General features: G+C 37.8%; 1 protein-coding gene across 1 annotated transcript in view; it reads left to right on the top strand.

Annotated features, from left to right (window-relative positions):
• Nucleotides 1-4,417, top strand: part of TP53I11 (tumor protein p53 inducible protein 11) — a 79,576-nt gene extending 75,159 nt beyond the window's left edge. The window contains exon 7 of the mRNA XM_034417417.3: nucleotides 1,738-4,417. Within this exon, the coding sequence (XP_034273308.1) occupies nucleotides 1,738-1,871 (134 nt within the window). The 3' untranslated portion in view covers nucleotides 1,872-4,417. The remainder of the gene's footprint in view (nucleotides 1-1,737) is intronic.
• Nucleotides 4,418-12,999: the final 8,582 nt, after the last annotated feature.

Raw genomic sequence — 12,999 nt, forward strand, 5'->3', positions numbered from 1 at the left:
AGACCAGTCCTCGAATATAGCTCATTTGCCTGGAATCCACACTGTATATCGGACATTAAGACAATTGAACGGGTCCAAAGGTATTTTATGAGAAGTGTACTCCTCTCCTCTGCTCACAATAGAATACCTTATGCCACCAGGCTTGAAATTTTGGGCTTGGACAACCTTGAACTATGCCGCCTACGGTCTGACCTAAGCATAGTACAAAAAATTGTCTGCTACAACATCCTACCTGTCAGCAATTACTTCAGTTTCAATCACAATAATACACGGGCAAACAATAGATACAAACTCAAGGTAAACCACTCCAAACTTGACTGCAGAAGATACGACTTCAGCAATAGAGTGGTCAATGCCTGGAATGCTCTACCTGACTCCGTTGTAACCCCTATAGCTTTAACCTTAAACTGTCTACTGTGGACTTCACGCCATTCCTAAGAGGTCTGTAAGGGGACGTGCATAAGCGCACCACTGTGTCTACCATCCCTGTCCTACTGTTCCCATTTATTTGTACTCATTTCATGTGCTCATGTCCATGTTTATACTTATACCTGTTATCTCATACATGTTTGATAAAATAAATAAAATAAAAAAATAAATAAGTAGGGGTCTTTTGGGAAACAGGAATGAAATCTCTATTCTCTTCCCTCCCTCTCTCTCCCCTCTCTTTCTGTGTAAAGAAGCAGTCCCATTATGATCTACATATTTCCTAACTATTTTGAGAGACCAGAGCAAGGAATTTGAACCAACAGTGATATTGGAACTCATATTTGCTCACAAAGAAGTGCTGAAAAGAAAACGATACAACCTAGTTGTTTCTTCCCAATTCACCAAAGCTTCTAAGCTCTGAAAACAAAGCAGTTCACAAGCTTGATTAATTTCATTTAAAAAACTAAGCCTTCCCTCTATTTTTCAAACATTTTTTTTTTCTTTCAGGGCAGGCAGGGAGTTGCAGTAGAAAAGACCTCCAAGATCCCTTCCAACTCTGTCATTCTGTATTCTTTCATCAACTGATAAATGTGGCTTTTCTCCTTTTGTAACCAGTTGTCCCAGGATAAAAAATTTTAATGGCAGAAATCCTGTCTACCTTGCACTTTCTGAGAGATTTGGAAATTGCTTTCTTATCATAAATCAGTGGGAAAACTAATATTTCATGTTAAAACAAAAAAGCTGTTAAAACAGGGAAATTTAAAAAGCTGGAATCCCAAGCAAAATATGTGATCTGCTTTGGTTTGAATGTTCAGATCTAAGGGGAAATTTATACAGTAAAAGTCAGCTTCATTTGCTGTTCTGGTTATTACTACTAAACTGTCAATGAATTCTATATCTATGAATCCAGGGTTTTCCATCATTCTTCTTGGCCTTAAAATGTTCTGGCTCCCAATTTATAGCCTAATCTGAAGCAAAGTTTATGTAACAGAGTTAAAAGTGATCTGAGTTATAGGGATCCTTCTTTCAAGAAATAAATATGTGCAAAAACACATTTGTAAACCAGCCTTCTTCATGTTTTAGCTACAACTTCCTTTTCATCATTGTAAAATAGGTCTACCTAACCTTGGATGACTTTTGTTCAAAACCAAAAGTAACGTGGCCATCCTGCTAAATAAGAATGCAGTAAATTAGTTTTTTTTTTTTTTTTAATCTCAAGATGAGTTCTAGAAGACCATTAATGTGTTGGTAGTTTGCTTGGTGTAAGTGTGGGTATTTTAGCCTTCAGCTGTCTCCTTTCTCTTTCAGTGACTTCAATCACCTTGGTTGAGAGCGGCCAAGTGTCTATGGGAGCCACATTTCTTCTCATCAGCCGAGCCCTCTTTGTACTTATCAGCGTTTATTACTACTATCAAGTTGGACGCAGACCCAAGAAAGTCTAATGGCCAGAACTTTAAGGGGGTGGAAGACCTTGGTTGATTTGGAAGGGCTGGAGGGCTTTTCTATTTTTTTCTTTTTCTTTTCCACATTCCTTTTTGTTCACATTAGTGCATTGTCTTTAAAAGCAGTCATTATAGCATGCATCAATGTGTCAGTCCAGTGCTGGTCTCCCTGCCACAGCAGACAAGAAAAAAAGAAAGATCAAAGCTGAGCTCCTTCCTGCCTAATGTCTCTTTGGAAAGGACAGATAATGAGGCTTGCTCAAAATGTGGGGGAGAGTGATTCCCAATTGTTAGTCAAATTACTCTGTAAAACTAGATGATGGGCCCAGGATATCCCATTTTACTATCCTCCAGACCGACTGGACTGAACATCTGTCACAGGATGGGGATGATAGGAGTTGAAGTTGAACTATCATAGACTTGGAAAGGGATTTGGAGCAGCTTTCCAAGGTTTACATAGATAGATCCAGCAATTACATTGAAATTGCAGTGGACGTCTTAAGTATATTCTTCCTTTTCGTTTGTCACTTGTGATTGGGTTTCTTGTCAAGTCTGTCTACTAAAATCTTACAGCCAAGGCTGAAACAATGTCTTGCTTTATGGGGGAATCCCAAAGGCACATTATACAGAATTCTTAGAAAGTTGAATATTGATCTTTTAATGTGCCTCTTAGAAAATGATATCATGACCATACATCTGAAACCTGGACATAAACTATATTAATTTAAAAAGAGATTCAAACTCTTTTGAAGAAAGCCTCAATCTGCTACTGCTTCTAAATATGCCTTTTTGTTTTCGGTCATCATTTCTCCCTTTCTTCTCTGCTGTTGGCCACTTAGTACTGTTCTAGTTAGCGGTGTTTGGTTTTTAAAGTACTAGTTGTTAACTAAAATACTCTCAGATAATTCTAGGAAGAGGAACATTAGAAGAGGAAACTGAAATAATGATTTAACAGGCTTTTTTCAAGACAAAAATGAAAACACAGGGAAATATTTACCAGTTTTTACAAATTATTGTCAAGTGTTAGTGCAAATTAAAAAAGCACAAGAGCTTGGTTATAAACAAGTACCTAAAATGGCATAGTAAATACTGAACATGTCTAGGTTAGTTTGTATTGTATATGCTGGAATGATTTGTGAATGTAGAAATGTCTGATTTTGGTGGTCTTTTCATCCTTCTTGAAATGGAAAGATCAGTCAAATTGGTATTTATGTGCACGTGTAGGTCTAGGAGCACCGAGGGGGAAATTACAAATGATTTAGTCATTTCTCATGTTTGGCAGTTAGCTCCAAAACTGGATTGCACCCTATTACATGAACTAAATCAGTGTACTGTGAACTGTGACTCTGCAAGATGCCCCAAAGAGGTTTAGATATGGATTGTCCTCTCTTGTAGTTGCAAGAGGCTGCTAACCTAGAACAAAGTAATTTATTTGAGCCCAGTTAAGATTCTCTATATTGTCTATGTAATGTTTGCCAATTACAAATGGCAGTCTTAGGATGTCCTTTTATCCATTCTGTTATTTAACCAAAAGGGATAAATATAAGCTGATTTCTTCAGACTCAAAAGCAAAGTTCTTAATGATATGAAAAAAGGCAACCATAAACTAAAGTAAGAGAAATATTGCTTCAGGTATACTCATGGGTCTACCCAAACTGCAATTCATTGTGTTCAGTTGGGCAAATAAAGCAAATTTGCTTTTTTTTTTCTTTCCTGCCCTGTTGCTCCCATCAAAATATTGGGAAAATCTGCAGATAGTTTTAAATAAAATCAGGAACTGGTTGCTCTTTCCATACAAACCACAACGTTATCTATCACTTCAGGATAAAATCTAGCAGTTTACCTTTTACTTTTCAATCTGTTCAATGGTGAGTCTCATGCTTTCCCCCACTTTTCCTTAATTTTCCTTATAGTGGTTTTTGTGTTTTGCCTTATATTGAATTTACATCAAGCAACTGTCTTCTTGAAACGGATTGCAAAAATTTTACTAGCATATATCTGTTAAGATGGACCAAACTTTTTGGACTGAGCACAATGACTCTAGAAAAAGGGCATATGATTTATATTGTGGAAAGACCTGACTGTATCCATAAAACTGGATAACACTGAAGACTGAAGTAGCATCTTTTCATTTTCAACAAGTAATGGTATTTAGAAAATCTAAAGACTTATTCGTGGATGGCCAATTTTATGTGCTGATTTTGCCTACTGTGGTCTTTTTTTTTCCTGCTCAACTATTTCCAACACTGCCGCCTTGATCAACTTCTGGCATTAACTACATATGCGCATGAGCATGGACTACCATGTATGCTGCAGCTGAAGACCATACAAAAACCATGAATCAAATAGAAATTCTTGAAATGTTTGACTTTATGATAAATGTGGTGATTCAAGTGGTGAATTTAGAATCAAGAGAGAATGCCTGGAGAGATTAAATTCCTCTATAGGAATGAATTTGTTAATGCTACTTTCAGTTGTTTAAGTTCTTGCTCTGTAGAAAAGATGATTTGTACACTTAATGAAATAAGTATGATTCCAAGCAGTTACCATCTGGTATTGAGCATTTTGTTCCCAGGTAGAAAACTGAATTAGAGGAAGGAACACTTTTCAACTGTGCTTTAATCCGGGCTCCAAATCTTTAAACTGAATTTTGGTTCAAGGAAAGGAATTATATGCTCTTATGAATCAAGATGTTGCCCTGTTATATTTCTATAGCAAATATGACTCATTAGCGTATTAAAATTCATAATTATCTCTTTACCAAGGCTCACTTTGAGGCATTTCAAAATAGTAAAAAAATACATAAAAAAAACAACTCTGCCATATAAGTATCCATGTTTTATTATCACACCGGTAGATTTTCACCAATATTTGTGAAACCAAGAGAGATGCATATAAATTGGGCACAATGGATTGAACAACTGCAGCATATTTGTAGAACAATATCCTTTTCATGTATATTACTATTATTTATTATATTTATATGCCACTCATCTCACTGTCAGGTGATTCTGGGTGGCTTACAACATCACATATAGTTTCTCAGGGCTGGAATAGTTAAGTCAGTGCCATCCTAGATCAGTGGTCCCCAACTTTTATGGCTTGGCAGCCTGGCTGGGGGCCAAAAGGGGAACCAGGCCATGCAATCAGGGGACCAACATGCATGTGTGCTGGGACACTGCTCACATGAGTGTAGCAGCAGTTTGCGCACAAGTGCTCATCAGCCCTCCTCTCGCATGTCCCGATTTCAAATAGGCCACGGCCCAGTATGGATCATGGCCCATGGCTGGGACCCCTGTCCTAGATAGTAAAGTCCATATATAGTAAGGGTAGGTTTTCATCCTGGATCACAGTAACAGGGGCTTCAACATAGGCTGAGTTTTTTTCCTAAAGATCAAACACTTGCCTGCTGTTCTGAAATCAAATATGCTCAGGGATTCCATGAAAATGTTATTAAAAGCTATAAACTGTTCCACTGAAAAATGCGGACCACCAGCACTTCACATACGGCAGGAAAGCTGCAGTTCAACATAGATTACTGAATAAAAGTACTCATCGGCTTCCCAAGTGTGTGAAAATCAAATACACTTATTAAACGGAAGCTAATAAATAATCTCAAACACCCAGACTTTATTAGCCTTTCAATTATTTTGCATAAGTAATCATTAGACAATAGACCAGCAACCTCATTTTTTATTTACAAAATTCCATATGCCTGCTAACTCCAACAAAATCTGGTATTGGTAAAATACATTATGAACAATTGAAAAATCTTTTACAGGCAGCTTGTCATAAAGCCGCAGTCCTTCTAATATCATCTACAGTCTTTAAAGACTGCCTGGGGTACTTTAACATTTTAAAAAAGTGGAACATGGCACCAAGAGTAATATTTTGTAAAGAAGTGGTGAAAACTTTGTTAGGGGTTAAAAGTTATTTGAAGATCACGTTCAGTTATAAGTTTATCTGTTGCTGAACTAATTTGCCTTTGGTCTTCAATATGATAAAATCTAATTGACAATAGTAATTTTTAGCCATAATGCTGAACAGCCAGAAATGGTTGTGAAGGAGGAACAACCTTCTAGCAGGATTTTGGAGACGTTTTGTCCCCTCTGCCCAAAAGGAATGCATCTTACAGTTTTTCATATAGAGAAGCAGAACTGAAGCAAAACAGCAAGTAGAAAGGATGTTGTTGCTGCAACACTAAGACACAGATAGGATTAGGTGTATACTCGGGATTTGTGGCTAAAGGATGGATAGCTGCCAAGCTTCCTTCCATCATTCCTTTTCCCCACCTTTCATCTTGTGATGTGTTTCAGCAGTTTTGGTTGGTTGTTCATTTACTATATTTGTAGGACAACCATTCCCAGAGGTTGTCCCAAAGGTGCTTTTTCAACCATTCCCAGAAGTTATAGGCAGCTAAACATGAACAATGCAAAAAGAACAAACAAAATCAAAATCCTTAAAAAATATGTGCCACCTGCACAACAAAAAACTGCCCCCTCTTGTGCCAATTGGAAGAGGAAGATTTTTTGCAAGTTTCCTAAGGAACTTTGAAGTGCAACCAGAAGAACATTCTAAAGAATAGGGACAGCGATAGAAATTTATTTATTTTTATTTATTTATTTTAGAAAATTTATATTGCTGTCTTTTCACACATGGTGACTTAAGGTGGTTTACATGAATATAAAAATACCATATAAAAAAAATAAAACAAACAGAAGAAAATAATAAAATAATTAATAAAATAGCCCCCATCCCCCGCACCTCCTCTCCCCAGTGACAACACATCACACAAGCCATTTAATGGTCTCCATCCCTCTCTGGGTTCTCTCAATTTGCTCCCTCAAGTCCCATCAGATGGCAAATCCCTTAGCTTGAACACTTTCACACTACAAGTTTTTGCCGTTACTGTTTGCTGTTACAATTTTTGTGCTGTTTCTAAAATATTTGAAAAGGGGAATCCACAATGCAATGCTATATGCCCCAGCACTTCTGGACTTATGGAACATCAGGAAGAGTACTAAAAGGTCCTTCATCTTTTTGGAATCATGGATGTATCAAGGTTGTAGAAGAACTAGAGGTGATTACTTGGAAGGATGCTATTGGACATCCTTCACACAAAACAACACAGACTAAGTAACTGGGTTTTTTTTTTTTAAAAAAAAATGATTTATATGCCGCCCTTCTCCGGAGACTCAGGGCGGTTTACAATGCGTTAAGCAATAGCCTTCATACTTTTGTATATTTTATACAAAGTCAGCTTATTGCCCCCACAAACTGGGTCTTCAATTTACCTACCTTAGAAAGGACGGAAGGCTGAGTCAACCTTGAGCCTGGTGAGATTCGAACTTACAGTAAGTGCAGACAGCTGGTGTTAATCACAATGCTATCAGTCTGCTGAGTCACCAGGCCCTGGTGGGAGGAGGATTGTTGTCTCATATTGATTTGAACAATATGAGCCAAGTAGGTTGGCTTCATACAACATGCTAAACTCTAGGGGGAAAATATCAAACTTAGCATATCATCTGACTGTATCTCCTGGGTCTTCATCTGATATAGCAGTGTTTCTCAATCTTAGCAACTATAAAATGTGTGATTTCAACTCCCAGAATTTCCCAGCCAACCTGCTGGAGAGTTATAGCCCATATATATTATCAGTCAGTGACCCCCCCAAAAAAAATCTTTTGGGCACCAGGGCCCGGTTCCATAGAGAAAGGTTTTTCCATGGACCAGAGGGGGCATGGTTTTGCATGCTGCCTGCATCTCGCAGATGGGGCTTCACTTGTTTGCACAGTCTGGTTGCTGGCATGCCACGGACCAGTGCCAGTCAACGGACCAGGGGTTGGGGATCCCTGTTATAAGTTACCAAGGTTGAGAAACAGTGCTATAATTAAATGTAGTCTCCAAATCCATGTTGGCTGGAAAATTCTGGGAGTTGAAGTCCACACTTCTTAAAGTTCCCAAGCTTGAGGAACGTGTCCAATTTGAGTAACAAAGCAACTCCATCTAAGTACAATTTACCAATTACCTATCAACTAAAATATAAAGATTATCTTAACAATCTAAATAAGAAAGAAGGGTCCTTTCCAATTACAAAATCTTAATTTTATTGAACTTTGGTAAATATGGAGAAGAGGGGGAAAAAGATATACTTTGTATAAAGTATTACCTTTGTAGAAAATATTATGTTTTCTATCTGCTTAGTATCTCAGTTTATATCCAATGCTTTACATTGCAACAATTCATTGAAATTGGTGATACTTAGACCAGATTTTAAATATGGTTTAAATTTTAACTATTAAAACAATTTAACTGGCTACTATCAATATTTCCAGGCTAAGCACCACCTAGGGTTTGCTGTGATTCATGTTGATTGCAACTGGGCTTTATAGCTTCAGCTCAAAATGTTCGAAGAGGCAGTCGCAGCAATGAATGTTTTATCACAAATAAATTTTGTGCCTGTTTTTTGTCTATTCAAATCAACAGATTTGAATAGGAATAAATCAATAACTAAAGAAAATAAATAAATAAATAAATAAGCAATCTTTCAATCAGTAATAAATCAATCAGCCATTTCCCAGGTTAAATAAATATTACTAAAAGAATAACAAAGATGATTAGGACATTGAAGGTTAAAACATATGAAGAACATTACAGGAATTGGTTATGTCAAGTTTAATAAAAAGAAGGACTGGGGTGACATAACAGCAGTGTTCCAATATTTAAGGGGCTGCCACAAAGAATGGGGAGGTCAACCTATTTTCCAAAGCACCTGAAGGCAGGACAAAAACAATCAAAGGGAACTGATCAAAGAGAGAACCAACCTAGATCTAAGGAGAAATTTCCTGACAGTAAGAGCAATTAATCAGTGGAATGACTTGCCTCCAGAAGCTGTGTGTGCTCCAACACTGGATTCTTTTAGGAAGAGATTGGACAACCATTTGTCTGAAATGATAGCATGGGTTTCCTGCTTGAGCAGGGGGTTGGACTAGAAGACCTCCAAGGTCTTTTCCAACTCTGTTAAAAATAGTGGAGAGCATTGTCCTTCCTTAAGCTGATGAACCACTGAAGCCACACAATGCTTTCAGGAGCTGCTTATTACAGGATATTAAACTACAGTACTTCAGCAGTTCCTACAAGCATTACATGGCTTCATTGATCCCCAGAATTCCTCCAAAAGTTGGTACTCTTGTAGAATTTTAAAGAGAGAAAGGAAAAATTACCAATTGCACAGAGGAGTAACTACATTTCACCTATTTCACATGTACCATTATATTTAAATAATTGTGTCTCTGTCATGGACACTATGTTACAGTCCTGCCCACTTTTAGCAGTGTTATCTTTTACCTACCATTCAAAGGCAAAATGCAGTCATGGAGACAAAATAAACCATTGTGTACTGGAGTCCTAAACAAGACTGTAATGTTTGAACTTCTCAGTCTGGAGTGCAACAATGCAGACATCTTTCTCTGTGCATTCCAGTTTCGTGGTTGTGTAATAATATTTGCCTATTCATCTAAGGGCTTTATTAGATTTTTTAAAAAAAAATAAATGCTCAAATTACTTGTTTTTGACTCTCATTGGTCGATTATTATGAATTATTTCATTTTATGAAATAATTATTGAAAAAGTGTCAATTTAAGAGAATGAGTTGTGTTTTACAAATTCACTGCGATTTCTGTCTTGTACTTTGGTGTATAGGCAAATTTTCTTTGAAGTACCATTTCTTTGTCTTCTGAAATAATGGGTGCATCTTACTTGCCACATATATGGTGGCAGCTATTTTTTCCATGGGAAAACTTTGAGAACCATTTGATGAGAGGCTCTAGGTATTCTTCCAGTATACCAAATGTGGCCACTAACTATCAGAAGTTGTGATCTCAGCATGGTAGTAAATATTAGTGACATGAGAGGGCCAGAAAAGGAATGAAGAAGCCACAGGGAAAGTAGATGATTTTTGGCAGATGAAGCACAAGTATATAAAAAAGCAAGACTGAATTACAAACATAATGATTGAAAAGAGAATGTAAGGAAAGAAAATGTAAAAACTGCTTGAAACACTGAAAATAATCTGTGACTCAGAAGATAAACTAATGGAAAGTATAGAAAGGGAATGAATGTTGCCAAAAAATAAGGATGAGAAAAAAAAAAACACTGCATGACGTGCATGCCCAAAAAATATATTGCAGAAATTGCAGAAACATTTGGATAGAAATAAAACATTGTTTTGGAAGTGGGTGAGAAAAGCTAACCAAGGAACCTTCAGTAACATGGATAGAATTAAAAACAAGTGGTAGAATTGGGTTTGGGAGTGAAATAGGAATGAGGGAATACTGAAAAAGGATTTCAGGGATTTGCATGGGAATATGCTATTTAACAGATTAACAGAGTTGGTAGGGATCTTATAAGTCATCTGTTCCAACCCCCCCCTCCCCGCTCAAGCAGGAGACCCTACACCAGGGGTCTGCAACCTTAAACACTCAAAGAACCATTTGGACCCGTTTCCCACAGAAAAGAAAACACTGGGAGCCACAAAACCTTTCCCGTGCCTATTTCTTGAGCGGCCACAAAACTAGCATATGTAGTTGAACGAAACATTCTGTTTCTTCTGAAACTTTTCTTTTCTTATATTTATCCATGGTTGGCCTACTGGAGGTTGATAAGCTCTATAAATTGCATGCTGGCTGGTGTCACACATCGGTGATTGTGACACATATTCTGAGTGACAAGGAGCCGCAGCAGAGGGGTGAAAGAGCCACATGTGGCTCCAGAGCCGCAGGTTGCTGACCCCTGCCTTACACTATTTCTGACAAATGGCAGTCCAATCTTTTCTTGAAAGTCTCAAGTGATGAAGCTCCCACAACTTCCAAAGGCAAGCTGTTCCATTGGTTAATTGTTCTATCAGAAAGTTCCTCCTCATTTCTAGGTTGAATCTCTCCTTGGTCAATTTCCATCCATTATGCCTTCTCTGGCCTTCAGGTGCTTTGGAAAACAGCTTGACCCCCTCCTCTCTGTGGCAGCCCCTCAAAGATTGGAAGACAGTTATCATGTGTCCCCTGGTCCTTCTCTTCACTAGACTAGCCATACCCAGTTCTTGCAACTGTTCTTCATAAGTTTTAGCCTCCAGTTCCCTAATCATCCTGGTTGCTCTCCTCTGCACTTTTTCTAGAGTCTCAACATCTTTTTATAATGTGGTGACCAAAACTGGATGCAGTGGTCTTACTAGGGCTTTATATGGTGGTATTAGTACCCCAATTGATCTTGATTGTATCCCTCTGTTAATGCATTGGGTTTTTTAGCTGCCGCTGCATACTGCTGACTTATTTAACTGGTTGTCCACTAAGACTCCAAGATCCCGCTCACAGTCACTGCTATTAAGCCTGGTTTCCCCCAGTTTATATGTGTACTTTTGGTTTTTCTTCCCTAAGTGTAGGACTTTACTTTTCTCTACATTGAATTTCATTTTGTTAGATAGGGCCCAGTGTTCAAGTCTGTCAAGATCCATCTGGATCTTGAGCCTATCTTCTAGAGTGTTAGCTATTCCTGCCAGCTTAGTATCATCTGCAAATTTGGTGAGTTCCCCTTCTATTCCCTCATCTAAGTTGTTTATGAAGATATTGAAGAGTACTGGGCCTAAGACGGAACCTTGTGGCACCCCACTGCTTACTTCTCTCCATGTAGACTTAGACTCATTAAGGACTACTCATTGAGTATGGTTTGTCAGCCAGTTGCAAATCCATCTGGTGGTGAAGCTATCCTACTTTTTTCTAGCTTATGAAGAAGTAGGTTGTGGTCTACTTTGTCAAATACCTTGCTGAAGTCTAAGTATATTATGTCCACAGTATTTCGCTGGTCTACTAATTTAGTCGCTATGTTGAAGAATGAAATAAGATTGGTTTGGCATGATCTGTTTTTAACAAACCTGTGCTGACTGCTAGTTATTACTTTACTCGTTTCTAGGTGTTGGCAGATCTATTTTTTTATTATTTTTTCCAGTATCTTCCCTGGTATTGATGTTAGGCTGATTGGTCTGTGGTTTCCTGGGTCTGTTTTTTTTCCTTTTTTGAAGATGGAAACCACATCAGCTCTTTTCCAGTGCTTTTAAAAGTAAAAAGAAAAGCCTCCAATGATCGTGTGGCTCAGCTGGGATTGCCAAATGCTTTTAAAAGCCTCTGATGAGCCCAGCTGAGTTGCCTGAGCAGCAGAGGCTTTTTTCTTTTAAATGCCTCTGATGATCCAAGCTGAGTTGCCTGATAGGCAGAGGCTTTTTTTCTTTTAAATGCCTCTGACGATCCAAGCTGAGTTGCCTGATAGGCAGAGGCTTTTAAAAGAAAAAAAGCCTCTGCCGATCAGGCAACTCAGCTGGGATCATCAGAGCCTTTTGAAAGCATTTTTTTACAACCTCTTCGCCAAAGAAGTTGTAGAAAAAATGGTTTTAAAAGTAAAAAAAAAATGGCCACGCCCACCCAGTCACATTACCCCCTCCCCACCAAGCCACACCCACAGAACCGGTAGTAACAAATTTTAGATTTCACCACTGCTATATTCATATTCTTACTGGTTTCTATGTTTAAGTAAACTATTGTATTTCGAAGCCATTTTTTTTACAAAAAAGTTTTGGGCAAATAACCTTTGTTTATTGATGCATTCATATGTAATCCCAAGAGATCATTATTTAATGTGCTCACTTTAAGCATAAATATATAAAAAGGTCAATTGTGGTTGGAGAACATGTCCCTTTGAGCTTTTAAGATAAACTCCATCCTGTGCCAACTTTATTCCAATGACCTTGACAATCTAAAAACAATTGTGTATTCAAAAATGTCTTCAATGTTCCTTATACATACTGGCTTCCTGCAGGCTTTCAATTGTGAACGTGCAAATGCTTTCAAAAAGTCAAAACATTTTGTGTGATCTCTGAAAAGTAAGAGCCAACCCAATCTTAACTCAAAAATACTTGGTGATTTTATTGGATTTCATCATTCGGAATAGGACAAGGTCTAATTGTCCCATCTTTTCAACTCAAAATAACAAGTTCTACTGTTTGGATTTTGACCCTATTTTGTTTTCCTCAGGGAAAAAGACGATTACACTTCGATCTCAAAAAGAAAAACACAGAAGCCATGAA

The sequence above is a fragment of the Pantherophis guttatus genome, chromosome 1 (genome assembly GCF_059756535.1).
Source record: "Pantherophis guttatus breed Tessera chromosome 1, ASM5975653v1, whole genome shotgun sequence".
NCBI lineage: Eukaryota > Metazoa > Chordata > Lepidosauria > Squamata > Colubridae > Pantherophis > Pantherophis guttatus.